Source organism: Merops nubicus, unplaced genomic scaffold (assembly GCF_000691845.1).
Source record: "Merops nubicus isolate BGI_N331 unplaced genomic scaffold, ASM69184v1 scaffold11131, whole genome shotgun sequence".
Lineage (NCBI taxonomy): Eukaryota > Metazoa > Chordata > Aves > Coraciiformes > Meropidae > Merops > Merops nubicus.
Genome location: NW_008590301.1, coordinates 2,747 through 30,130, shown reverse-complemented (window position 1 = coordinate 30,130; position 27,384 = coordinate 2,747). Strand labels below are relative to the sequence as shown.

Sequence of the window (27,384 nt, the reverse complement as noted above, 5' to 3'; positions counted from 1 at the left end):
CAGTGGCTGCAGGTGGGAGGGGGGCAGCAGTGAACACCGAGCAGCCCTCAGTATTCCCAGCACAGGGGTGTTGGAGCAACCAGCCAGCACTGAACCTGCCCGTGCCACAGGCTGTGGGGGGAAGGAGGAGCAAACTGTGGCTCCAGCTCGCCTCAGATGACACCCCCCCACCCTTCAGCACTTTCAGTTCTGCTTTTCAGAGAGCTAATGCAAAAAAAAAAACCCACTTTAGTTTAAAGAAGTTCTGCTTTCGGACACAAGGCAGGATTTTAAAAGCTTAGTTATCTTCACCTCACTCTTAGTTTCACCATTGCTTACTGATACGACTGGTTGAGTGGAACCTGTTGTAGCAGCAGTGGAAGGCAGCTCCAGCACCAGTGAGCCCCTGGACCCTCCCCTCTGGGTGATCTGGGTGAGGGTGCTTTCAGTGCTGGGGTTTGCCCAAAGCCCTCTCCAGCCACCACGGGCAGCAGGGAGGGAGGGGACAGGGACAGCAGCGATTTGCCTCCTGGGTGGGCAGTGCAGATTTCCAGCTCAGTGCTCCTCTGTCAGCTGCAACAGCACCATTTTACTTACCCTGCACATTCCAGAGCATCATCAGCCAGCAGCCTTGCTTTAATTTAAGGAGCACACCCTTATTTCAAGGTATTTCTATAAAACATAGAAAGTTCAGCGCCTTTTTTTTTTTCCCTTTTTCTCTCTTTTCTTCCTTCTTCCAGGATAAAAAATTACTAATAACCAGAATTAACACATTTTGTAATCCTCCAGCCCAGAGCACTTACCAGACATTCCAATGAAACCATCAGGACATTCATTACAATTTAGACAACCTGCAGATGTTCTTCTTTTCCTTTCAGGATGGGGCAAAGCAAAAACTAAAATCCAGCAAGAGCAGCTATGTGCTGTTTGGTGTTTGTTTTTTTTCTCTTCTTTTTTTATACAGGGAATTTATTTTAAAAAAATACTCTCATCAACATTCTAGCATTCCTAACAAAACATACTCAGAAGAGATGACAACAAAGGTAGGATTGTCAGCTCTCTTTAAATATAGACATCAGATACTAGCTGCTTTAAAACAGGAATCTGTCAAGTCTGACCTGTCCCTTGTATTGCAGGTACACAACTTTTTTTTTCCTCTATTAATTTTAGTCAGAATTACTTTAAAATGAAATAAAAAACAAAACAATGGAGCTGCAGCTTCAGTGGGAGCAGATGATGGGATTGCACTTTCTAACAGAAAGCCTAATGCACTAGGACTTGAATAATCAAAGATCAACTGCCAAAAAGCAAGCATACAGTTACAAAAAGGATTCTCAGCCTCATACCACAGCGGAAGCAAAGGTTACCTCTGCCAACTTAAAACCCAAGCCAATAGGATTTAATTTCTATTAAAATATTTAAGTCTTAAAGTTTCGGTAATCTAAATACACTTTTAAAAAGTCATGATGATTGCTGCTTTACATTGAACTGCCATGAAATCAGGCCACAGCGTCAGACTTCACTGCAGATTTATATACAAGGTCTCTGGTTTTTGTCTTTTTTTCTCTGACACAAGGATTCCCATCTCTTCCTCTAAAGGCGAAGGGCCCAGTTTGCTCCTCGTGGGGTTTGCAGCTTTTCCAGAGGTGAGAACCACCCGTGTGTGCACCTCCAGCACCTCTCCCCTCCAGCAGTTCTCCTCAGGAGCTCCTCACCTCTGCCCGGCGCAGGGTGCTGGGAGGCTGGATGTGGAGGGTGCTCCCCAGCACCCTCACCCGATGCAGCTGGCAGGACCAGGGGGCTTGTGGACCAAAGAGGCAGCTCCAAAACGGGCTCGTTTCACTCAACGCAGGCATCTACCATTTCTGCATTTCTAAGGCAAGGACCATACAAAAAATTATAAACACTGCATGGTGATGAAAATACAACTCCTTTGAGATATATGCTTTACACTGGATTTCTATTGCTGCTTCTAAAGACCATCTCCAGTTGTTTCTAGAGATCAAAAAGGGAAGAAAGTTAATTTTCTCCTGTTGCAATATACTTATGAACATGTATAAAAAGTGGTCAAACCCTGGTAAGGGTCCCTGCTTCTCCTTTATGTACAATAATTTAAATCAGCTCAATATATCTGTAATACCTAAAAAAAAAAAAATTGTTTTATGATTTTAAGTCCTTCATGCATTATGAGGAAGTTCTGGATTAAAGTGATGGTATACTGGATGTTGCTTCTTCTGTCTGGGACTCTGGAGTCACTCCCCTGTGGAGTCTGTCAAGGATGCATTGCTCAGATCTTTAGTTTTTTAATGGTCTCGAGTCTCTTTTTCAGCAGCTCTCCAATTTCCTGAACTGAGTGATGGTAACTGCTCTGGACCTTCCCTTGCACAGTCTTTGTAAACTTTTTTTCTTCCTGCAAAACGCAAAAGAAAAATCAATTCACTCTGCAGAAACTGTTTCATTCCTCCTGTTAAAACCTCCCCCACCATCTCAAACACTGATAAATTCAGGAGGATCCCAGTGCAGCTTTACAGAGGGAATGTCAGCAGCACAGGCTAAGCAGCAGAGCCTCCTGCAGGTACCAATATTGCCCAGACAGGGCTGGCAATGCATTAATAGTTCAAAACTTCTGGAAATGTCCTTGTGCTGAACAGACATCAGGAGTGCATGCAGCATTTTACTGCAGTCAGCATTCCTCAGGATGCCTGTTGCAGCCAGATAACGAGCAGAGAAGCCTCTGAGGCACAGCCTGAGCAAAGCAAACCTCACAGCAGTGGCAAGGTTCAGCTGACACGCTGCCAGCATCACACCTGAAGCTTTACTAACACTGGAACATGAGGGCTTTTCCAAAAACACCTTTTAGCTCCAAACACAGAGCTGCAAACAGAGCCTGGGCAGGGCTACGCAGGCTGTCAAGCAGCAAACAGAACAGCAAACATCAGGGACAAATGTGGAAAAAAAACCTGCCAGCTCCCACAGATGCTGCTGCTCAAACCCACGTGCTAACGGGCACGTTTTCAGAGCTGCCTTCTGTAGCCATTTGATGCCTCACATCAAAGAGAAGATGGAGGAATTTGCTGACTCAGCGAGGAACCCGAAAAATTACCAAGATCAATGATCACTTGAAAGTGTCTCATTTAAAGTGAAGGTTCTTTGATACTAAAAAAACCATACTTGATAGGTTTTATCCAGATTTGCATTAAGTACAGTCTAAGGGATTTCCTTCCTATCAGTTTTTGCAGTTTGTTTTGGTTAGTTGGATTTTTTTGTTCATTTGGTTGTTTTGCTGCAATATTTCTACATCAGCCTCAGAGCAAAAAGAGGGAAATATTAAAGTAACGTGCTATGAAATAAAGAGGATGCTCTGAGGAAATCCCAGCATCAGCCTCAGAGCAAAAAGAGGGAAATACTAAAGTAACTTGCTATGAAATAAAGAGGATGCTCTAACTGAGGAAATCCCAGCTGGCTAACAGCAGCTTGGGTGGGCAGAAGTACAGCTCTGAACTAGGTGGGTGCAGCTTTTAAACCTTTATCCAACTTGGAAGCCTTCAGATCTCCTGTCTAGACAAACCTGAAAGCCAATGCCCTGCCAAAAGCCACATTCCCCACTCTAGATAAATCTACTGGAGACCTGGTTTTGTCTTCAGTGCTGACTCCAAATGGAACTTGTGGGGGTCCTGGGTGACAGCTTCTGCCTGTGCTTTCTCTGACTCAGTCTCTCCCACCTCCTAAACTAATACTGCTGAGAAGGTGACTCCACTCTCAATCCTTCCTCCTGGAATCTGTAATCTTCCTTTGAGAAGGAGCACAACTCAACACTCCCCCAGCCCCAAGACAGAATCACAACCATTAAGGTTGGAAAAGACCTCCAAGATCATCATCAAGTCCAACCATCAAACCAGCAATACCATCACCACTAAACCATGTCCTCAAGTGCCATGTCTACACGTTTTTTGAACCCCTCCAGGGATGGTGACTCCACCACATCCCTGTGCAGCCTGTTCCAATGCCTCACCACCCTGTCAGTGAAGAAATTCGTCCTAATAACCCACTGAAACCTCCCCTGGTGCAACTTGAGCCCATAAACAGGATAAGATGATCATCTCATGGATGACAGGATCAAAGATGATGCCTATTCCTCCACTTTGCCACATTATGGCACCTTTTATCCCCACCCATGTTTCCAGAGCACCATAAAGGAAATTCCAATTCCATGCCTTCAGTCACCTCTAGGCTTTTTAGCTGGACTCTTGACACTATTTCAAAGCTACTCTCAAGATTTCAACCACTGTTTTAAATAAACACATTCATAGTAAGTCTGGAACTGTCAGAAGATCCCTCAGGACAGTAACATTAAACTGCCTACTACAAAGTTTAACTCTCAGCTGATTGCCATGGCTTAAAAAGCCAAGTGTCCTCATCAGGCCCATGCTTCACATCTCAATTTGCCAGGGGGTCTGGCACATGCCATGCCTATTTCTCCTGCCTTTGGTTTTCTGTGCCTTGCTAAGGAGGGGGAGGGAGAAGCAGCTACTTGCTTTTCTGTAAAGATCAAGTAATTCTTTCCAGGGAAGTGACTAATCAGCAGTAGGTAAATCTCAAATATTTCCTGGAATAAGTTATTTTGCATCCATTATCCTATTATCCTTATTTCACACACCATAAGTCATGAGGGAGAAGCAGCTACTTGCTTTTCTGTAAAGATCAAGTAATTCTTTCCAGGGAAGTGACTAATCAGCAGTAGGTAAATCTCAAATATTTCCTGGAATAAGCTATTTTGCATCCATTATGGTGTGTGAAATAAATAGGATAAGTCATACCACAGATAGCAAAATAATGTTAAAACCTGAAGTTCTTCACTAACACACCTCACAAAATTGAAACTATTTAAAAATACCCAAGTTTATATCTCTGGATTTTGTGCAGTGAGCTGGAGCTGACAGATCAGGCAAAGTCACTGTGTCACTATTAAAAATCCCCAAACCCTAACTCAGCACTCCAAAACTAAGCTCTAGCAGCCTGGGCCCTTAACCTTGGGTTAACAGCAATTAAGTCCATCACAACTGCTGGTTTTTGCTTGTTCTCTTTTTTGGTGAAAAGAAGCTTTCAGTGAAGTAACCCACAGGCATGTACACACAGGCTGTTCTCAGTCACCCACAAACACACAGAGCATGCAGGTAACAATGCAAGTTCTTACCTGTAGAAGCAGAGTGTCCTTGAGGGACAGCTCTTCAAGTTTTAGTGCAGTCAGAATTATTTCAAGCCCTTTGATGTGATCTATTACATTGGAAGTTAATGTCTGTAGTTCAGTAACATAGTCCAGAAAATGTGTAAATACAGGTGGCTATAAAAACAAAGACATTTGTATTTTATAAACATATATTAATGCCTATTCAAACACCTATTCTATAAGATAGCTCACTCTTTATCTGTGTCTTATCATTCTAGTCCTTCCCCCCAGTGCTAAATTATAATTTACCCTCCCAGACAGAGCCTACCAGGTATCAAACTTGCTGCAGTGCACTCAAGGAAGGCCAGTGAAACCCTGATCTGTATTTCCTATTAAAAAGCTGCCACATGACAGCAGAGATCCAGCACACCACCATTTGATTTGAAATACAAAAGTAATTTCAGAAATCAGTCCTGAGTAAACTCTAACCTACATCAGCCTCTACAAAGCACAGCTTATGAAAAAAACCAGTTTATTAAAAGTGTTATCTCTCCTGATTTTTCTTTCAGCATAAATATGCTGTTGGATCTGGGGTGGGGGAGGAAAAAGGAATATTTTCTTTACCATAGCTACACTGCTTTCTTTTTTTTTCTTCTTCTTTTTCTGCAGGTTGGATTTAAAAGGTCTGAGGACGCTGTCACAGTAACTTGATACCCACAGGGCAATGGAGATGGTCTGGAAAAAAGGTACAAGGATGGTATGAGGCTTCTAAAGCTATAGATAAGTAGTTAAAACAAAGAACAAAAAACTCTGCTTTCATGAGTAACTGAGACTGAACAACTTTCACTGTGTCCCGAGTCCCAACACTTCTACCCTGAAGTATTCCCAAATTTCTAGTTTCCAAAGGAAAGAAAAATACCTCAACAAAGAAGACTAGGTTCTCTAACAGGTTTGGATGAGTTTTCAAGGTGCCATCTCTGACTTCAATCAAATCACCTTTACATTTACTGAACAAGTCTGAAAAGAAAAAAAGAGAAGCTTTACTCATGGCACAGATCAGCTTCCAATGCATGTTTTCTGTATCTCAGTGTAGCATGCAGAGCTCTTACAGCCCTGACCACTAGGCAGTTAATGATAAATTGGGCTAAAGCCTCTTGAGAAGGTCCAGCTCTGAAGTCTCCTCTGAACTGTTTCATTACAAGCAGTATCTCCACACCATTTATTAGCACACCCAGACCAAGTCCCAGGGAGCCAACAGCTGCCAAGACTAGGCTGCAGGGTAGCAAAATGAGAAGACATGACCACATTCTGTGGCATGCATTAGCTTCACCATCAGCCCAGCCAAGGGGAAGCTCAGCCTTGTTCTCAGGTACCTCTCCAAGGGGTCTGCAGATGCTTTCACACACTCCCCATACCTGCAGCACACTCACTCAGAGCACCAGGAAGCCCCAACTTAGCTATCAGTGTTTGTTCTTGAGTTACCATTTACCTGTTAGTCGTTCTACTAAAGACTTGAAACTATTCCCTATCCTCTCCTGGATTTCTGCTGAATCTTCTGAAAGGAAAAAAAAAAAAAAAAGAAAAAGAGAAGTTATAAACTATAAATCTGTGTATTTTCTACTTCCAGAAAACCAGAAGACATTTAAATGTAATTTAGTGATAGCAGTTGAAAGCAAATACAACTGCTTTCAAATCTCACATCCATATACACTGTACAAAAATAGGGACCCACATAAAACATAAAATTAAAGCACACTCTCCCAGATCACTTAATGTCACTCAAAAAAAAAAAATCAACACACAAGGAACAGCCTGGGCCCACGTTATCCAACGCCTGGTGGCTTCCAAACTAAACAGAGACACATCTCACCCCCTCCCACCCCATGTCATGACAATCTGGTCAAGCCCCTGCCCTCAAACACTTACCTAAGCCATTGGTATCTAGTTCATAAATATCACTAACAAGATAAAACAAGCTAGTCTGGCACTGACAGCTGCCATTGCTGAAGAAGCCAGCCATTCGGGTAGGAGGAGGGCCAAGGACAGGATACTAGGCAAGAAGCAAAAGAAAAAGATAAAGGTGTTGCAGCTTTTCCTTATCCAGAACACAGTGTTTGTCTCTGGCACATCTCTCAGAGTCACACACTGCAACCTCGGGGTCAGTTAAGTGCCCTCTGCAGCCTGCTGGGGGTTACAAGATGCAGTTCATTTCTCCACGTGCATTCCCGTTCATTTAATATTTGGGGATAGCTTTTTTTTTTCCTTAACGGGTACCTGGATTTTTTGTTCTAGAAACTTCTTCCCTGAATCCACTGCTGCTTCCAGCTGCTGAAGCAGGGAGCGGATCGTATCGATCCTGGAGGAGACGCCGTTCTCTGCAGTCTTCTCAGAGTTCTTTGGTTGGACAGTGTGACTAAGAGTTGGGAGTCCACTTACTAGCCTCAAAGTTAAAGACCGGATTCGCAACCACATGGTTTCTTCCTCCAGGGAGAGCTTCCTGTGTTCTTCAGAAATGTCCCTAGAGAGAGGCACCACATGTTTTCAGGCAAATGCTTTGGTTCTGCAAAGCAGCAAGCTTCACTGGGGTACAAAATCCAACCCAAAGCTCTCACAGAGTGAAGAGGAAGGAGTGGGCAGAAGCTCAGAGAGCTGTATTAATACGCAAAAAAAGGCAGCACTGCTAGAAGTGATGAATGATGCTTGTTAAGCTTGCAGTCAGCCAGCCTTAAAGAACATTTAAGCATGGGAGTTGCCCTGGAAGGATTTTCTTTGCCAGTGTGCTGTAAGGAGGTGTGACTCTGCAGCTGAGGTATTTCTACTCACCTGTCTTTGGGATCCCAGTTAAACAAGATTGTCAGGTCTCTGTTGTCACGCAGATCTTTCCACGGAATGTCATCCTCCTCTGGGCTCAGACTCATGGACTTTATGCTTTCTTCTAAACTGGTTGATCTGTACATAGGAAGAGGCAATATTAAATGCAACATTTTATCACTGGAAATAGAAATGACAGCTTGCTAAGAGAACATATTCTCTCCACTCTTCAGCTTTTCTGACACCAGAAATGTGACACATCCAGGCCCCTGACAGGATGCTGAAGGGGTGAGGAGCTCAGAAGCACAGAGACGTAGCTCGCAGGTTTCTGCCAAAGAGCTGCAAGTGCAGCTCAAAGTCTCACTCAGAGGTTTGTGCACAGGCAGGACACGGGCCATTTGCTTCACTTATCTCTTCTGTACTTACATGTTTGCTTCAAGTAAGAGGTCCAACAACATCCGCTCCGTGCGAACTTGTGCGAAGTGAAGGGAGGAGTTCAGCCTGTTCCTGAAGGCAATAAACTCTGGGATCTTCTCAAACGCCCCGTACTTGTAGGCCTGAATGATATATTCTGAGGTCTGGAAGAAAGCACACACCATCTCTGGGTTAGTTACTTCCATAAATTCAGAACCACCAGAGCTTAAGAGGTGACTGCCAAGGAACTGCAGTTCTCTGGTTTTCGTTAACCCAGAGGTACAGAATCTGGCTCATCCTCAGTCCCTTCAAGAGGTTTGAACTTTTGCTTGGCCAAGTCACCCCAGCTTTGCTACTTGAATTTGAGAATGCCCAGATGCTCCACCAGGCAGCACAATTTAATAACCAAACCAACACTAAGAAACATCACGTCAGTCCCAGTGGTGACAGCAGCAAGTACTCAGAGGGGAAAGATAATTTTGGAAGGCTTTTTTTCCTTTTGAAATTGAATTATTATTCCAATAATTAAATCACTGTTTCATTGTTAGAAAGTACTTTCAGGCAAAATAAATACATCCCTGATTTTCTGGAGCTGACTTGGATGTGCATCACAACACAACAGATTAAAAAAAAATTATCCACACATTGTTTTTTTCCTTTTTTTTATTATTAGATTTTGAATACAGTATCACAAGATATCATCACACAGTGTATACATGTTACAGTACAATCTAAACACCAGAGGAAACTGCCAGGATCCATGGGGCAGTTTGCTTCCCCTCTGATGAAATGCAGATACAAGGCACACAACTATTACTTCACATCAGTCCAAGCAACCTCCAGAAGGAGATTTGTATGACGAAGGAGCCCCAAACAAGCACCACATTAATGAAAATTTCTAACTGCAGAGGCAGAGTGAACTATTTATGCTCCTAGTCAAGACAGATGGCTGTTATTTTTCACATCAGAATTACTCCACAAGTGGGAAATTCTGGCAAATCATATATTTCCTTCTGAACAAGATTATGAAACACACTGAAGATGAGAAGCACTAAAAAAGGCCCCTGGTTAACTCTACATGGTACTGACTCAGCCTGCCTGGAAAGCACCTAGAAACCAGCACTGACAGATGAAAGCCACCCTTTAAAATAAGAAAGGTCCTCCACGTAGCTGTCTCCTTTTTCCTAAGAAATTTGACTATTTCACTGTATGAAAAAAAATATGCCAAACATTCAGCAACATACCCTGTGCCAAACAGCCTTGCAGAGCTCCCTGTCAGGCTGGGGGCCTGGGCTATGGGTGCTAATTCCCCTGCGGCGGCGCGGGCTATAAATCCCCCCGGGCACGCTGGAGAGCTGGGCCTGCAGATCTGCAGAGATCAGAGAGGCACGGACACAAGACAGTTAGACAGATTACTTCTGAGCCTGCACGTGTAAAGGAGGGCTAGCTTGAGGAGGATAAAGCTGCTTTTTTATTTTTGGCCAGAGATAGCAATACTGCCTTCTCTTTCTGTCCTCGGCATCCTCTCCCAGAGCAGGAATAGTACGTCAGGACTGCAGAGCATCCTGGATGGCTGTTACTCATGGGACACACTCCTAAAGAGGATTCACTTCAGGGTGTTAAGTTCAGCAAGTCAGAAGGAAAATGTATTTATCCAAAGCAACCAGCCTGAATTAGTAGCTATATTTTTATGCTTCGTTCACATCCCACACCTCCTGTTCTGGGCAGAGTCCCACGTGCAGCGTGCTGCACGACACGTTCCCTGGGCTCTAGCAGACACTCCAGCTACCTCAAACACCAGCCTAGAGAGGAGCTGGCAGCACCTGGCATCACCTAAAAAGGGAACTTTTAAAGGCCAGTCCTCCTTTAGCACTGCAGTTCGATGCTGTTTTGGGACTCGAATGGGAAGCTGGTAGCAGGACCCTGGGTGTGAAGAGGCAACCCCAGCAGAGCCACAGCAGCACAGAAACTGGTAGCAGATTCTGACCTTTGATACCTGGGACATGCCTTATGGTAAGGAATCTCTTTTTTCACCTCCACTCTTGTCACGCCATCATCCTGGGTGAGCAGTACCCAGAATTGAGCCTTCACCTCCTGCCATTTGCTTTACACTGGTTTAAAGGACACCTGCCATCTGCAAATGAGTACACTCATTGAGGCACCTCCCAGCTAAAAGAATCTGAAGGTGATAACCATTGGAAGGGTCCAGAACATACAAGAGATTTGGCTGCCTGTGATGAACAATGGCTCACAGTCCTTTGGTCGTGATGCTGTCTCCAAGATGAGACAAGATCCAGGCAGGTACCAGAGTCACATCCTTATCTTGCAGCATGAAGAATTATAATTCTCCTCATAATTCTTATAACACTGCACCACTTTGGCCCCTCTTGCAATTTCAGCCCTTTAAGGTGTAAGAGTGAGGCAGGTCCAATCACTCAGGCACTGTTTTTTCAGGGTTTCTGGGACATGAATTGAGTAGCATTTTCCTGGCAACAGCACTTGGGATGTAGCTGTCTTCATGTGTGTAGAGATGCTGGGCTGCTGGAGACAATCAGCTCTTCTCTTCTGCAAGCACCTTTACCATTCATGCCAGAGCAAAACCTTCTTCCATGGTAACCACACCTGAAGCTACTTCAGATTGTTTTCCAGGGAAAGATGATTTCTTGATGTTTACAACACACTGCTCCCAAGCAAACAAACCACAACCAGTAGTTTTTCAGTGTTTTTTTCACCTGGCACCCAGCACCCAAGGATTTCAGAGAGTTGGTTCCAAGCAAGCTTCTCATTAACATCCACCGAGTGATGTTGAAACAACATTGAACAAGTTACTCATTTAAAAAAAAAAAAAGAAAAAAAAGCCACCACTACCAAGAACAGTCACATAGGAGAGAGCTGTCTAGATCCAGGGCTTCACACCAGCACAGAACACTGCCCCCAGGAATCCAAAACAAGTAGAATCAGAGCTTAAACAGCCATCAAATGAGGGAAGCAGACAAGAGCGAGCTCCTGCCATACCACCCACGTGCTCCTCTCTGCATCCTGCTCTTTACTAGCTTTTTAACTTTTAGTTTTTTTACCAGAACTTTGCTCTTACTAACTTTACTGTTCAGTACAGACACATCCTGTGCTTTTATCTGTTGCTGGGATAGTTGGAAAGCAAGTTGTGAGTGCAGAAAGAGCCTTCGGAGCCAAAGTGGCCAGTGGCTGACTGGAATTGTTGCAGTTTGATTGCACCTATATCTTATGAAATAAAAACAACTTTCTTCACCTACCTCTCAACAGTGATCAAACTGTTAAATGTAAATACACAGGAAATGTTCCCACCTCTCTGAATGGGGACTGCCTTGCAGGTTTTCTGGAGATAGCCCAACATGCACCCCCTTCCCTGCCACAGTTCTGGACTATTTCTGCTCCTAGCTGCCCAACGTATTTCCATCAAAACTTCAAAAAGGTGTTGCACTCTTGTCCTATGTTCTCCCAAATGTTCTCCTACCCAGCCCATTTTTAATGGATTCCAGGGGAATTCTGAAACAGAACTGATATTTTCCCTGTGCATGTACCAGAATGTACTTTGCAACTGAGATTATTGACAAGTACAGTTACGAATCAGCAAGCTACTGCATTGAAAAAGACCACCACAATCCATTTGTTTAAAAACAACCATAGGTGGGTTTGAGGAGCATTAAAACTGGCTTTCAGAAACAGAAAACTAAAGCAAAACCCCATGCAACAGTAAGTTACAAATTCTTGTAAGAGCAAACACAGGTTGAGGAAAACTTTACTACAGAGTTGCACGTATTATTCCTCTGTTTCCACGTTATCAAACCCCACATTTCTGTAAGCCCTGACACAGAGCACTGACAGGCTGCTCTCTTAGAAAGACACAGAAGTTTCTTTCAACTTACATCTTTCTGGTTGGAGTGGAAAAACCTGAGTGCAAAGTTGCAGGATTGGGAGGCAGCAGCGTAGTGGCCCAGGGACTCCGCGTAGCGCGTCAGGAGATAGCTGCAAGACAACACAGCCCCAGTCAAGCACCAGCACACAACCCCAGGGAACCCCCAGCCTCAGATGCAGCTGGATCCCCCCAACACCAGCACACAACCCCAGGGAACCCCCAGCCTCAGAAGCAGCTGGATTCCCCAACAGCAGCACACAACCCCAGGGAACCCCCAGCCTCAGATGCAGCTGGATCCCCCAACACCAGCACAGTCTGGCTTCCAGCACAAGTCTTGAGATGTAACAGAGGGTATTCAACATTCATGCTCAATTTTAGGCTTTTAAAAGTAAGGGAACAAATTCTTCATCTTTTAAAAACAGGACATTGGGGCTGGGAGATCCTCCATCCACCTTCTGAAGCGTGCAAGAGCTTTACTTGATCTGACACCCACAAACACCCTACCCAGGGCACTGCCCTTGGGTGTGTTTGTTTTCCCAAGCCTGGCTGAGCAATGACAGAAGCTGGAGCACCAAGTTACCACTGCCACCAAGACATGCACTTCACAGATTTCTTTCAGATCCTCTTTAGTTAATACTCCCAAACTGATGAAAACCACATGGGAAAGACACTCCACAAGAAAGGGTGTATCCCTCAGATGTGCCTCATGTAAATCCAAATCACTTTTACAGACCACCACATTAAAATCTGATCATTTGCTAACTTTTGGCAGCAAAGGAAACTGAAGATCTCAGTGCTGCTCACTGGAGGGTCACCCCCCCCACACACATTATTCTCAGTATATACTACCCACCCGATGGTGTCGTGCTGGATGTGTTTTGCATCAAGGCTGGAATAGAGCTCTGCAACGGGTTCAAATGCACCAAGCCTGCAGTAGATTCGAATGAGCAGCAATTTAAACTGAGCATTAGAAGGACTATGAGATAACCCTTCTTCTAGGAGAGTGAGGCACTGCCACACAGCCGTCTCTTCACCTGGCGACAAAGAAAGCACACAGAGGTGTGATCAGAGAGGCACTCCACACTGCCAGCCTGCTTCACTTTGGCAGTGAAGCTTCCTCATGCCACACACCTCTCAAAATGGCCCCATTTAAACGTGTAGTTGACATTCACCAGCCACGCTGCTGCCCCGGCCACAACACCCACTCCAGTACTACAGCTGCTCTCTGAGGGAAAGGCAGAGGAATAATTCTTCAGAGGGAATATCCAGCTGAGGTCTGTCCAGCCCTCACACAAACCCACTGCAGAAGTGACCTTCACTGATGAGTCCTGGCCTGTTCAGCATTTCTAGCTTATACCTACAGAGTGCTCTCAAGCAGTGTTCCAGAATCCCAGCATGGTGGGGTTGGAAGGGACCTCTGGAGATCATCTTGTCCAGACCTGCTGCTAAAGCAGGGTCACCCAGAGCAGGCTGCAGACCACACTCCACCAGTGACCTGCCAGGAACCTGCTGATGGATTTACTCAGGTTAAAGACTAAAACTTCTTTAGGAAAGACAAAGGCACAACCAAAAACTACACTGAAGGGCTGGAGCAGCTCTGCTGGGAGGCCATGCCAGGTTGGGCTTGTTCAGCCTAAGGAAGAGAAGGTTCCAGGGAGACTTTCAGGACTTCAGAGGGCCTGTCAGAAAGATGGAGACAGACTTTTGAGCAGGGCCTGCTGGGACAGGACAAGGGGGGATGTGTTTAAACTGAAAGAGAAAGATTGAGATTAGATGTAAAGAAGAAATTTTTGATGCTGAGGGTAGTGAGCCCCTGGCCCAGGCTGCCCAGAGAGGTGGTCGCTGCCCCATCCCTGGAACCATCCCAGGTGAGGTTGGCCAGGGCTCTGAGCACCCTGCTCTAGCTGCAGATGTCCCTGCTCCCTGCAGGGGGTTGGATGAGATGACTTTGAAGGTCCCTTCCAACCCAAACCAGTCTGTGATCCTATGACTATAAACAGTGCCTGCAGACAGCCACCATTGGAGACTGTGGCATCAGGAGACTAACAGGCAGAGCAGATGTGAAGTACAGGAATACTCAAAACAAATCTCAGCAGAAGGTCTAGAAGTAAAGGATCCAAGAGACAAAGTGTGTCAGGGAAGGAAAGAAATGCTCTCAAAGCACCTCTGATATCAGAAAGGAGTTGTCAGGGGAGCTCCTGACAAAGGGAAGGAAGGGTTCTGATTCCCCATGTAGGTGACAAGCTTCTGGAGACAGCCAGCACTGAGCTGTGAGAGTCACCAAAGCTCTGCCAGGACTTAAAAGAACTCATCACAAAAATTAAATCCCTGTGCAGGTCACTGAGATTCAGAACAAACACCAGCTGAACAGAGGGGACTCCTAAAATACCTCAGACTGACAAAAAAACCCAACAAGCCACACCAGGTATCCACTGGTATTGAGCAAGACAATTCTAGGGACATACCTTCTAGCCACAAATCGAGCAGCAGGTGAACAGCAAGCAGGCAGTAATAATCTGAGAACTGCAATTCAGTTTTCAAACATGATTTACCTATAAAAATAAAAAATGACCCTGGAATTACTAACAGCAGCATCAGCAGCTCTCTCTCTCTGGCAGCGTTATCAAACGACACAGCACCCTGGCAGACAACCACCACAGCTCCATGTACAAAGTCCAGACTTCCTCCTGTGCTGACATCTGCTCTCCTCCAACTGCAGGATTTACTAATTAATACTCCTGCCTGTCTGTTTGTGCTGTGAACACCAGTGACACAACCCAGCTTTGCTTAAAGGCATGGGTGATTCTGGAAACATATAAACATACCACCTGAACCACCCTGGAAAAAGTCTCATCTATCTTTAATACACACACTAGAAAATTTAAAAAACACTAAAAGGAAACAAATTCAGCTATGTCCAAGGATATAATCATAAAGGAGACAACAAAATATCACCCAGCAGCACGACGGGTGCCACCCGTGTTTGTGCTCTTCCACCCTCCTGAAAAAGCTCCCAAAAAAACCCACTGCAACGTATTTTCAAGGCTTTTCTCACCAAACTCCAATCCGTGGCGGTATCTCAACATCAGCTCCCTGATCACAGTCAGCTTCTGCTTCTTCTCCATGGCGTGGTAGATCCCCAGCAGCCTGGAGAGCTGCACCACGCAGAGATGCTGCTGCAGAGCTTTGATGTCAGCTGGCAGTGCCATCTCCCCCCCTGCTCCTGCTGACAGGGGGATGACTTCCAGCAGCTGACTGATGAACTGAAAGGGAAACACTGCTGTCAAAATTCTGCAGGGCAGCTGGGACTGTGCCAGCAGAAGGCATTTCCTCCCACAAAGAAAAGAGGAAGGTGGAAATGGCAGCATCAACCCTGATGTCACACTGGAATCAGTGGGTGAAGAGCTGGCTCCAATACTTTGATTTTAATGTATTTTTTTTTTTTGGAGAGATGGTGAGCACACAGTTCTGGCTCCACTCAATAGCTTTCAGTGAGTTCCATTGAACAGATGGAAGGGGAAAAAAAATCACAGGCAAGCTTCCAACACCCGGACACACAAGGGAATTCAAGCACCTGTTAACACTCACAGGAATAACACAGACAATTAAAATAATTAGTCACTGAAAGGCTTCACAGTACACTCTTAGGACGAGTGGGTTTGTAGTAGCTGTCACATTTTCTCCTAACTCTGAACTAAGGCACTGTACTCAGTGAGGTCTTCATCTTTGATTAATGATTTCTTCTTTTAATTAAGTTGTAAGAAAAGCAGCATGACACTGTTTACAATTATAACAGGAGGCAGCAGACTTCTGAAAACAGTCAGAGCTGGCCAGCAGCTTCCTGCTGCCCCAAAATCCAACAGCACTGACAAAACTGAGGGAAAGCCAATGGATTCAGCTTTCCTGAACTTGGCCTTGACACACAGGAACTGTTAAGTGTGGCAGCTGGATCAGAGGAGCACAGTCCCATGCACACAAACTCCAGCTTGCCAGGAGATTTTGATGAAGATTGTGTTGACAAATCTTTTCAGTTTCAGGTTTTGCCAAGCTGAGCAAGGTCAACTGAATCACTAGTGTGCATACTCCAATTTTCACCTCTAGGAAGTCAAGACTGACACAGCAATGATTATTTTTTGGACTATCTCATGTGTCTAGTGGCCCAGGAAGATTGCCACAGTCTCAGCTACTGAACTGTACCATAACTTTTCTTTTTTTAAGAGATCTGAATAAAGAGAAGACCCCCCAAGTGCATATAGCCTCAGTGTGACCCTTCTACTTTACCTGGGACACAACAACCTGCAGCATCTTTTGCCATGAACAGAGAATAAATTATTTATAGATTGCCTTAGATTTAAGGAACTCAAACTTTCAGATTTCAAAAACTCTTCAGCACTTCAGCATCACTAAAACTCCTCAGCTACAGGTCTTCTTGAGCAAGTTAAACTGCTGCAGACACATGCTTCAGAGACAACAGCCCCCAGACAGCCAGACCTTCTAAAACATCAGTGTGACACAATATGATGTAGTCAATGATCCACTAAATCCCTACCAGCTTTAAGGCCAATCAGAAAATTCTAGAGAATTTATCCTAAGTCATGTTTTTACAAGCAGAGTGACAGAACTGTAGCCAAAACTACTACTAAAATAGTTTAAACAACTCTCTACAACTCCCTGAAGGGAGGTTGGTCTCTTCTCCCAGGTAACCAGTGATAGGACAAGAGGCAATGGGCTTAAGTTGCACCAGGAGAGGTTCCCATTGGATATGGGGAAGAATTTACTGACTGCAAGAGTGGTGAGGCCTTGGCCCAGGCTGCCCAGAGAGCTGCTGGAGTCACCATCCCTGGAGGGGTTAAAAACCAAAAAAAACCAACCAAAAAAAACCCTATGTGGATGTGGCACTTGAGGACATGGTTTAGTGGTCATGGTAGTGTTGGGTTGATGATCTTGGAGGTCTTTTCCAATCTTAATGATTCTAAGATTTAAAATAATTGAATAAGCTAAGAAAATGTCACCACTCTCTACATTTTGTTTACATTTTATCAACAGCCTTGGGCTGATCCAGGATTCTCTAACACTCCCCAGCTCTGATAAATTTTACACAATGGCTTAGGAAGAACAATGGGGTGAGTGACAGGATTCCCAGCTGCTGAAGTCACTCCCCAAGCTGCTCATGACTCTGCACAAATAGTTTTTTTCAGTTAAAGTGAGCTCATCTCAGAAAGGGATTCTGGAAAAGCTGCCACAGGTCTCTCAGACACCCCTTCATCAGTACCAACATCTCTGCTCCTCAGCACTGCCACAGTGCCAAGCAAAGCAGCTCTGGGACACCCCACCTGCCTCTGAGGGGGCAGCAGGTTTTCCCCATTAACACAAGCTTGTGTCTTAGAATCACAGAATTGTTCTGGTTGGAAGAGACCTTTCACATCATCAGTCCAACCATCCCCCAGCACTGCCAGGTCCCCACTGCCCCGTGTCCCTCACACCACATCTCCACAGCTTGGAAACCCCTCCAGGGGTGGGGACTCCACCACTGCCCTGGGCAGCCTGGCACAGCCCTGGGCAACCCTCAAGGGCAAGAAATTGTTTCTTCTCAAGTCCAACCTAAAACCTCCCTCTGGTGCAACTTGAGGATGTTTCCTCTTGCCCTGTTGCTTGCCCCTTAGAAGAAGAGATTGACCTCCACCTCATTTCAACCTCCTGTCAGGAGCTGCACAGAGCCAGAAGGTCTCCCCTGAGCCTCCTTTTCTCCAGGCTCAGCACCCCCAGCTCCCTCAGCTGCTCCTCCCCACACTTGGGCTCTTTCATTGGCATTACAAGCTGTTAATTTTCAATATAAGAATTCAGCCAAGACCACCTCAAAGCACCCTGACACCCTGAAATCAAAATAAAAAAAGCCAAATGAATCCCATCTGAGACTCTGCAGGCTCAAACTCAGTTTTTAGTCTCAGTAAAAATCCTCTGAATAAAATGGCTGAGTGCATTCAGATGTTCATTACATTTTCTACAGTGCAAAGTCTTCTGAATTTCAAAGAGAAGGTAAAAATTTTTTCAGTCTTTTTTTTCATTTTCATTTTTCCAGTCTTTTAACATGATCCACAAGTATTTTAAGATCAGGGACCAGCATGCAGACGAGTGCTGCTGTTCCTGCCACCACTTCTTTATCTTCCCTTACCTTTGTGTATTGGCTGGATGGGAGGAGATCCACAAACACTTTGAGATCAGTAAAGCAGCAGGGTTTGTCCCCAAATTTTTTGAAGTATTCAAACATTAGTTCTTCTGGATCACCTAGGAGAGAGGCCAGTTCATCTTTTTAACATGCCCCATCAAAAGCTGAATCTGTAAAATCACTGTGAGAAATCTTTGGTAACCTTTTTTTTTCCCTCCCCTTCAAGATTCCACAGCCATTTAGAAAACAGATAGGTGCACTACTCAGATTTTAACAGAGGCACAATGTCTTTGGTAACCAAGGACACATGAAAGAAAAAAAACACCCCAAGAGCTTCATTCAAGCTTCTCTGGCAGATAAGAACTCAGCATAACAGGCATGCAGTCACAGCCTCTGCTTATCTAACAGTAACTTATATTTGGATGGAAATACAAAAGGAACTAGCAAGCAGCACAGATGTTGCTCTAATCCCACTCTCTCCTTCACCAGTTCCCTAAATGCAATTTTTAAATGCAAGTTTTTAAAAAGCAAAGCCTGGTACTACTGCCAAAACACCAAAATGAAAACCCAGCCAGAGTTCTACACTTTCTACAGCAGCAGCAGTCAGGAATGCACTTTTTGCTGTGATGTCAGTGACCACATGCTTCCCAGCTCCAGAGCTCCTTTGAAAGCTCCCCTGCTTGCTTTCCCAAGCCCTGGAGCAGTCAGGAACCACCTCCCTTTCTTCAAGGCTCCTCTTCCACCACTCCCCAAATTCTTTGCGTGCGAACAGCACATACATTTTCATAACAGACACTGCATTAAACTCAATGACTGAGCAATGAGTTTGTTTCAGGTTTGTGTTCCAAGAGATGAGCTCATCCCCCAGGTAGTGGCTCTTACCTAGTTTGTACTCATCATTACAGCCTCTGTTCCTCAAACGTCTTATCAGCTCCAGTTTAGCCAAATATGGTCCCCGAAGTGGCCGGGAGCTCCTCGATTCCTCTGCTATCCTCTCTTCTATGAACTCCACAGCCTGCTCCACTGAATAGTGTACTTCTCCTTCCAAAGAGCTGTGCAAATAAACAGACAAAAGGCTCTTAGATTTCTCCCATGGCTAGGGCATTGGTAACATGCTCAGCATACTCCCAGTATAGTCTTAATGAAACCCGGTGTGATGGATTCTCTAACTCCATCATCATGAAAAATACAAACTGGAAGAGTTCTATAGTGTACAAGCCACTATTTATACAGATGTTTATTCAAATAAACTACTGCCAGCCTCCAAAACAAAGTTAAGGAGACACATCATCTGGGATGTGATGTCAAGAAGTCATCTAAGACTTCTCAGTCACAGACAGTGCTGTACTGAATATAAGAACACAATTTGCTGTGGCACAACAGAAAAAGAAATCCAGAGCAGAACTGTTGACTTACTGTTCCTCTTCTGGTGGAGGCGTCCAGGATTCATCAATGAGTTGAAACACTGAATCAAAGTATGTTATGTAAAACTGCCAATCATCTGAGCTGAAACAAAAATCAGGCACAGAACGAAGTTTAGGGACTTGCCAAAACAGTAACTTCTAAAAGTGCATTCCTTGGAGAGGCTGAATTTAAGGACTACAGAAAAATCAGCTGCAATAAGAATCATTTCTCCCTGAAAAGATCCCACATCTTAAAGTCATCATCCTGAATTTTTGGAAGCATATTCAAGGATTTAAAAAAGAATTGAGGCAAGCTACAAACTCTCAACATTTATATTCCAATCAGAGCTCATTAATATCCCCACAAAATACTAAAGCAGAAGTTTCTCCCCTGTGTTTAACATACTTAATCTTAAGGTCCAGCTAAATACAAAAAAGCAAGCAACAAAATGTCTCCTGGCAGTTCCAAGAGGAGACTTGACCACCCTGGTATGCTCTCCCCTGACACGTCTGCTCAAAGCATTACATGCATTTCCCAGGAGAAGGTCTGGGCCAAGTGAGAGAATTCAAGGTAAATGCAGTTCTCCTCCTCTCCCACCATCAAAGTTAGAACTTTGATGATGGGATGATCATTCAGGATGATCAGCACAGCCCTTAAAAACAAGGAGGTGAACAAAGTGACATTAATGTGTCACTAAAGTCAGCCTTCAAAAAGAAGCAACTGCTGTCCTGACACCGACCCTCCCCGTGACCGTCCCATTCCACTGCCCTTCTCCTCAGGATCTGGATTGCAAGTGTCTGGAAATGCTCTGAGTTCCTCTGACATTCTATTTTAACCTCCACTTACAAAAGCCACTAAACAAGGCAATTTACAGCTAGCCAGGAATTTTTCTTCCCTTTTTTTTTTTTCCAATAGGACTTCAGAAATATCATCTCACTTTTTCAGCAGCAGCCTCCTCGACAGCGCGTTGCACTCTGGCCACCTGCACAGCTTCTTGTACATTGCCATGCACTTGTTCTCACGGCTCTGGAGCTCACTTGTCAGCTTCTCTACATTAAAAACAGACAGGCAAGTTTATTTAATCAATTCCCTCCCCTACTTTCTGCATAAAGCTTCTCATTATATCCCAGGATGCAAAACGCTGAGTGTAAGAGAGCAGAAGAGAGGCCCTCCCAGGACAGATTTCCTATGGGAACCTTCATATTCCAGCTCCTTAAAACTGCAAGGGTATTTTAATCAGCAGAAAGACTCCTCAAAAATATAGGATATTGTGAATTTTTTACTAGCATGCTATCAATTTACTACTGCTAAGCATACTGCTGCAAAATCCATCACTGAATAATGCTTAAATACCACGGGCAGGGGGGTAAAAACAGCTTGCACAGGAGCACCCCCAGAGTCTGCACCAATGTCTCAATCTGGTGCCAGGAGTCAGGCTTCTCACAGGCTGTTATTTTGGAACCTGTGGACAAGTCTGAAGTGAAGGAGAACAGCTGTGTCCTCCACACAAATGTGATTATTACCTGCCAGAATAACTTACCTCCTAGTTTTCCTCTCACAACATCCAGGGCTTCTTTATACTTCCCCAAGCGTTCCAGAATCATGTAGTACAGTTCAACCTTAAAAGAAAGATTAGACTGCAATGAACTTTCCTAGTCAAACAATACACAGGTGGGCCAAGAAATAAAGTGGCTTCTGCTACTGTCATTAGAACAGGAGATAGCCAGACCTGCAGAGCTATCTTTAGCATCCCAGAGGGTGCAACATTCAGGAATTTAGGTCTTTTTTTTTCCATTCTCAGTCCTGAAGTTTCTCTTGGGGCCTCCCAGGGAGCAAGCCCAAGCACTTCATCAGTCAAATCAAATGCCAAAAAATTTCCTTGGCCACACAATTCCAAATCCCTCTCAACCCTTTGCTCTTGGTTTTCTTTCTGTCCCATTACATTTACTTCCAGAACGCTGCTGATTACCTTAGAAAATTCATAAAATAATCAACTTAACAGTACATTCCTTGTCTCAATTATGTTCAAATCAAGCTGAAAGCATCTGCAAGCCTTACTTCAGCCTCAGCTTCAATCTTATCCTCTTTCACCATTTTTTCCACCATTCTCTCAGCTAGTGGCAAGAACATCGTCTTTGAGAGGTTTTCATCCTGTGCTGAAATAGACTGAGGAAGAGAAGAATTATTGCAACAGCTCATCAACTGATGACACTGCCCAGAGACTCCTGCATCTAGGCACACAACACAGGGCAAATAACAGGTAGCAAGAACACATCTGTGCCTTCCATGGCACAGTATTTTAGAGAAGGTGATTAATGCCCCAGGGTTATTTTCCATTTGGCCAACTGATGGCTGATTTTCATCAAGCTGTCTGATGAGTGCCTGAAATCAACCCACAGCAGCACAGCTCATCTGTGCTCCACTCCTGCAGACCTTCTGCAGTCTCAGAGATGTGCTAAGCCCAGAGCTCTCATCTGCTTCCTCCTGGAGCCTTCATAACCTAGTTACAGAGAGGAATGGTTCTGCCAAAGGAGCTGCAGATGTCTGAGGTTTTACTCACTAGCTCTCTAACTAAAAAGACAGCAGGGTACTGATCCAAATGAGAGAACTAATCAAGCAGTAGGAACCTGCTAAGGCAGACCCATTAAGCTGTGTTACAAAAATGCTGCAGCATTCATTTTGGACCATATCAATAAATGCTGCTTAAGGAGGGCTCCATCCTTCTCCCAGCAGCACACAGAAACAGTTCAAACACACATTTTACTTAAAATAACCTTTAATATTTTTACTCAGCACATTTCTGTATTTGCAATATACCTGCAGGGAAAGCCAAAGGCATTTGCAATGCTGTACATACCTGCATAATCAGGCTCATCACTGACCAAAAATAGTAAGGATTTTTGGGTACAATCTTATAAAGTGCCATTCCAGCCTGAAAAATACAAGACAAAGTTTCACCATTCTTGAAACGTACCCGTTTATAAGCTCTCATGACAGACAACACAAACTAAGCAGCAATGGTGGCAGCAGGCAACAGAATTAGCAGCTAGATGGGAAGGCTTTTATCAACCTGTGAGCCCTTTTCACTCTCCAGTCAGTCACCATCCACATGCTCTTTGCATCTCTAAATCCTTAAGTTGAATGCACAGGCCAGTCTGGAACACACCACATGCCCTTTGCATCTCTAAATCCTTAGGCTGAATGCACAGGCCAGTCTGGAACATCCTACCCTGACAATGTCTGCATAACTTAACCAGATACATGTTTCTATGGCATTTTAAACATACAAAACATCAGATAAATGTTAAATATTGTCCTCTGTGGCATTTTTGCCACTTGTGGTTGTAGACAGGAGTAGAATTAACACACAGTCATGCCTCTGAAGTTTAGATTGTCCTATGGGTCTTGTAATTTAATGTACACAACTCAGCCCTTGCCTACAGGCTGAACTCAGGCAGCATACAAGTTAGGCTATGATGGAGGATAACACTTCTGCTCAACATATTCTTTTAGTTATTTAAACCAAACTTGTATGAAAATTGAAGTAATCTTAATGCAGTGGGAATGAGAGAGAGTTTAGGGCTCATTTCCTTGGCTCTTGTGCTTTTTTATAGAGAAGAGTGAGTGCGCATGCTTTGGAAAGAATCTTCCATTTATAGGCATTCTCCAGGCACCTCATTTGGAAGGGATGAAAACAAACCTAACCAGCATGAGACAGTTCTGAGAAGGAAGATGTACTTAAAGGAAGTGCTTTTTAGTTTCTCTTCACTGAATTACAACCAGTACCAGCCTAGCTATGTTAGATTCCAGGAATAAGAGCACGGGCAAGATTACTCTTCCCAAAATAACAGCAAAGTAAGGAGAAAAAGTTAGAAAAAGATTTAGCAAGAGCTTCTGGTCCATGTTTCCCATCTATTTGTCTTCCCAAAATAACAGCAAAGTAAGGACAAAAAGTTAGGAAACATGGACCAGAAGATCTTGCTACATCTTTTTCTATCTGAGAATTCTTCCCAAAATAACAGCAAAGTAAGGAGAAAAAGTTAGAAAAAGATTTAGCAAGAGCTTCTGGTCCATGTTTCCCATCTATTTGAGAATTGCTTTATATTACACTGCCTTGTACACAGCCACCTGTTGATATCAATAAAACCATCCCAAAATAACCCAGGTATTCTATCAGAGCAGATATACACACAAAAGGCACAGCTGTCCTGTCCCATGAAAGGAAAGCATTTGCCTTCAGGTAACCCACCCCCTAAATAACAGTCTTTTGAGTCTTTCTGTAAAGACTAACAGAGTATAACTTCTGCATTAACCCAGCTCTGCTTTCTGGAACATTACTTAGTATATGATGAGGCATGAACAGTCAGAAATATACAAAAAGACACCTTAAAAAGCCTGGAACACAAACTGTTGATCGTACCTGTTGCATCTTTTTGTATTCTCCAACCCTGGCATAGGCCATAAAAAGATGAGAGTGATACTCTTCACTGTTGGGAACCTTCTTCACAGCTGCCTCATAAAGTTTAGTCACCAGTTCGGCTAGACCAAAACCAGATGCTTCAGTTAAGACAGATTTAGGAATAGTTTTCAAGCACAGCTCCCCAAAGATAGCACCAGTGATACTCTGAGCAGCAACCTGATTACCCTCACCAACCACATCAAGGGAACACTCTGCCCCAAGACCCCAACACTGTAAACCATAGTCAAAAAAGTGCTTAAAAAACCCAAAGAAACCAACCTCAAAACACACTTAACAGCAACAACTGAACTTGTCCAAAGCACTCAAGTCTTTTTTGTAACAAAGTTAATCTACTTTGAAGCATTAAACTGCATTAATATTTCTGCTCCTGGCAGAAGGACTGCTCTGAGCAAATTATGTATCAAAACATTTTCAGAGTCTAGTATCAAATCAGTTGCTCTTATTGCAGGTTCACTTATGTTAGTCACAGCCTGTTCCCAATTGCCTCTTTTATTACTCTTAACAAGTAAAATACTTCACACTATACTTTAATTAAACAGGTGTATCATGACTAAATACTTAAGACAGTGTAATATGAAAAACTTTCTTACATTTTCAGGCTTCCAGATTTTTAATCCATACAATTGAAGCATTAAACTGCATTAATATTTCTGCTCCTGGCAGAAGGACTGCTCTGAGCAAATGATGTATCAAAACATTTTCAGAGTCTAGTATCAAATCAGTTGCTCTTATTGCAGGTTCACTTATGTTAGTCACAGCCTGTTCCCAATTGCCTCTTTTATTACTCTTAACAAGTAAAATACTTCCCACTATACTTCTATTAAACAAGTGTATCATGACTAAATACTTAGGACAGTAAGGACAGTAATATTAAAAACTCTTATGTTGTCAGGCTTCCAGATTTTTTCTCCATACAATCCTATCTCAGTGTAGTACTCAAAAACTAACTGTAATTTGTTGTTGACATAGTTTGTGTCCTCAACACACACATTCAACACCTAACTCCAATTTTCTCACAGGACCAAAAGTGGAAGTGCCCCAACAGCTGCTATTTCCTTCCTGAGTTATAAACCTAAAAGTTAGAAAACTGAACTTAATGCTTATTCAGGTTGTTTAGAATCACAGAAAAGCCTTCAAAATTTTCAGGGCTTTATGTTGAAATCACAAGCACACAAAAAAAATTCATATTATTCAAGAAATGATGCTTTAACTCCACACATCCATAGAACTAGGAGAGCAAAAGGAATTCCTGAACTGCAGACCAGTACCAACTATCCATTTCTACACAAGTTGTTCACCCCACTCTCACTGCTCCAGGAACTGAACAGTAAATGCTGCTACCAGCACCAAGAGCCACAAAAAGCTGCCAGAAACAACTGTTCAGAGCTGTAGATAAGCAGTATACAAGGTCTGGCTTCTTTCAGAAAGGCACAAGTGATTTTACTCCATCACTCAAACATCCACCACATGGTATTTATAAAACACCATCTCACTACAATGAACTGTACAGAAAAAGCTCATGTGATCAAACGGGGAGATTTCCCTCCTTGTCACACAGCTCCATGAGGCCTGAACCCCCCAGCTACAATCTCTCAGCATGAAGCACACCCCAAACCACAGCCCATGTGATTTGTCATCTCTGCCACATGTACTGACAACAAATTCCAGGAGCTTTCATTCAAAACTAAGACTGAACTCACTGGCTGATCATGGTGGGTGACCACACACCACTCATTTGGGAACAGTGCACACAACAATGTTAACAAGAGGAGCCTAAATGGAGCCTAAATAAACTTCTTTGCTTTATGGTGATCACCAGAGCCTTGGACACACTTGTGACTGGCACCCCTGAAGTTCTCCAAGAGTCTTACCATGCCTATGCACAAAGCTTGGACTCTGCATGTTTCCCACAAAACTGTGGGTCTACTTCTGGAAGAACATCATGACTTTTGAGAGAGGCAAAGGAAAAAGCTTACGTCTGTGCATTTCCCTGTACAGAATGGTCAGTGCCTGCAGGGAGTTATCATCTGTGGGTTCCAGTGCTGCCACCTCTTGCGCCAGAGCGTACGCCTCGTCCTGCCTGCCAGTCCTCTGCAAGCCAATGGCCTTCAGAACCTATGGACACAACACAGAGGCAGCTGTTAGAGAAAACCTTCCCTCCTGGGGAGCAGAAGCTTCACCCAACCACCTCATTACTTCTACAGAGCTTCAGGTTTTATTCAGTTTCTAATCCTGTAGAGGGAAACATCCAAACACAAGCTGCATCAAGCAGCGTGGCTCTGCATTTCCTAATGATGTGCTCCAAGGCATCACCTGCCACTGGGTTTTCCCCACCTAAAGGCAGAAAACTGACCAGTCCTGCCAATTCTATTTTTTCTTTCCCCTCTCCTTTCAGTAACTGGCCAGAGAGAAGTGACACAAAGGAGATTCAGGTCAACAACACATGCTTCAGCTTGGGAAGCTTTCAAAAGATTGAAGTGGCATCAACCCTAGAGGAAAACCCACAGGGAAAAGAGAAAAGTAGAAATACAGTGATAGGTTCAGAAAACAAGGAACAGAACTGTTCTCCCTTCAATAAGGGCAGGGCAAGGAGGGCAGTGAACGAGAAGCAGAAGAGCAAAGGTTTCCAAAATTACCTTTACTAAAGACTCTGCCTCCCAAGGAAATGTTTTGGTCTGGATTACTACAGACAGGTACCCCAGTTTAAGGTCTAGAAGAGGCATTTTTAAGGCACAGCCCATGTGCCAGGGTTGCTGGCAGTGGCTCCAACAAGGACACAGGCAATTACCTCGGGTGTAACTAATTACAATCTAGTCATTAGAGGCACCTCATTAAGAGGATCAGTCCAAATTTTCAGGCAAGCTCGATGCTGTGTGAATCAGAACAGCCCAAGGTGCTCCTGAGGGCTCTGAAAAGCTGCTGGTCTCTGGAAGGTGACAGACACTAAGGTCATGGCCAGGAGCCCCAGGGGCCACAGCCACACCTACCTTTGCACAGTGAAGATCCTTGTGTTTTTTGAGCAGTTTATCCGCTTGCTGGATGGCCATTTTATTATTGCCATTATCCAG

General features: G+C 44.0%; 1 protein-coding gene across 1 annotated transcript; it reads right to left on the bottom strand.

Annotated features, from left to right (window-relative positions):
• Positions 1 to 939: 939 nt before the first annotated feature.
• Positions 940 to 27,384, bottom strand: NAA25 (N(alpha)-acetyltransferase 25, NatB auxiliary subunit). Its single transcript, XM_008949886.1, has 23 exons — positions 27,304 to 27,384; positions 26,293 to 26,431; positions 24,257 to 24,375; positions 22,694 to 22,768; positions 21,895 to 22,002; positions 21,377 to 21,455; positions 20,774 to 20,885; positions 19,849 to 19,938; positions 19,315 to 19,484; positions 18,439 to 18,551; positions 15,322 to 15,529; positions 14,732 to 14,818; positions 13,120 to 13,300; positions 12,277 to 12,376; positions 8,384 to 8,535; positions 7,970 to 8,095; positions 7,421 to 7,664; positions 7,073 to 7,196; positions 6,636 to 6,701; positions 6,066 to 6,163; positions 5,771 to 5,881; positions 5,174 to 5,320; positions 940 to 2,389 (listed from the first exon to the last, which is right to left on the bottom strand). The coding sequence occupies exons 1-23, from the start codon at positions 27,361 to 27,363 to the stop codon at positions 2,267 to 2,269; spliced, it is 2,832 nt and encodes a 943-aa protein (XP_008948134.1). The 5' UTR covers positions 27,364 to 27,384; the 3' UTR covers positions 940 to 2,266.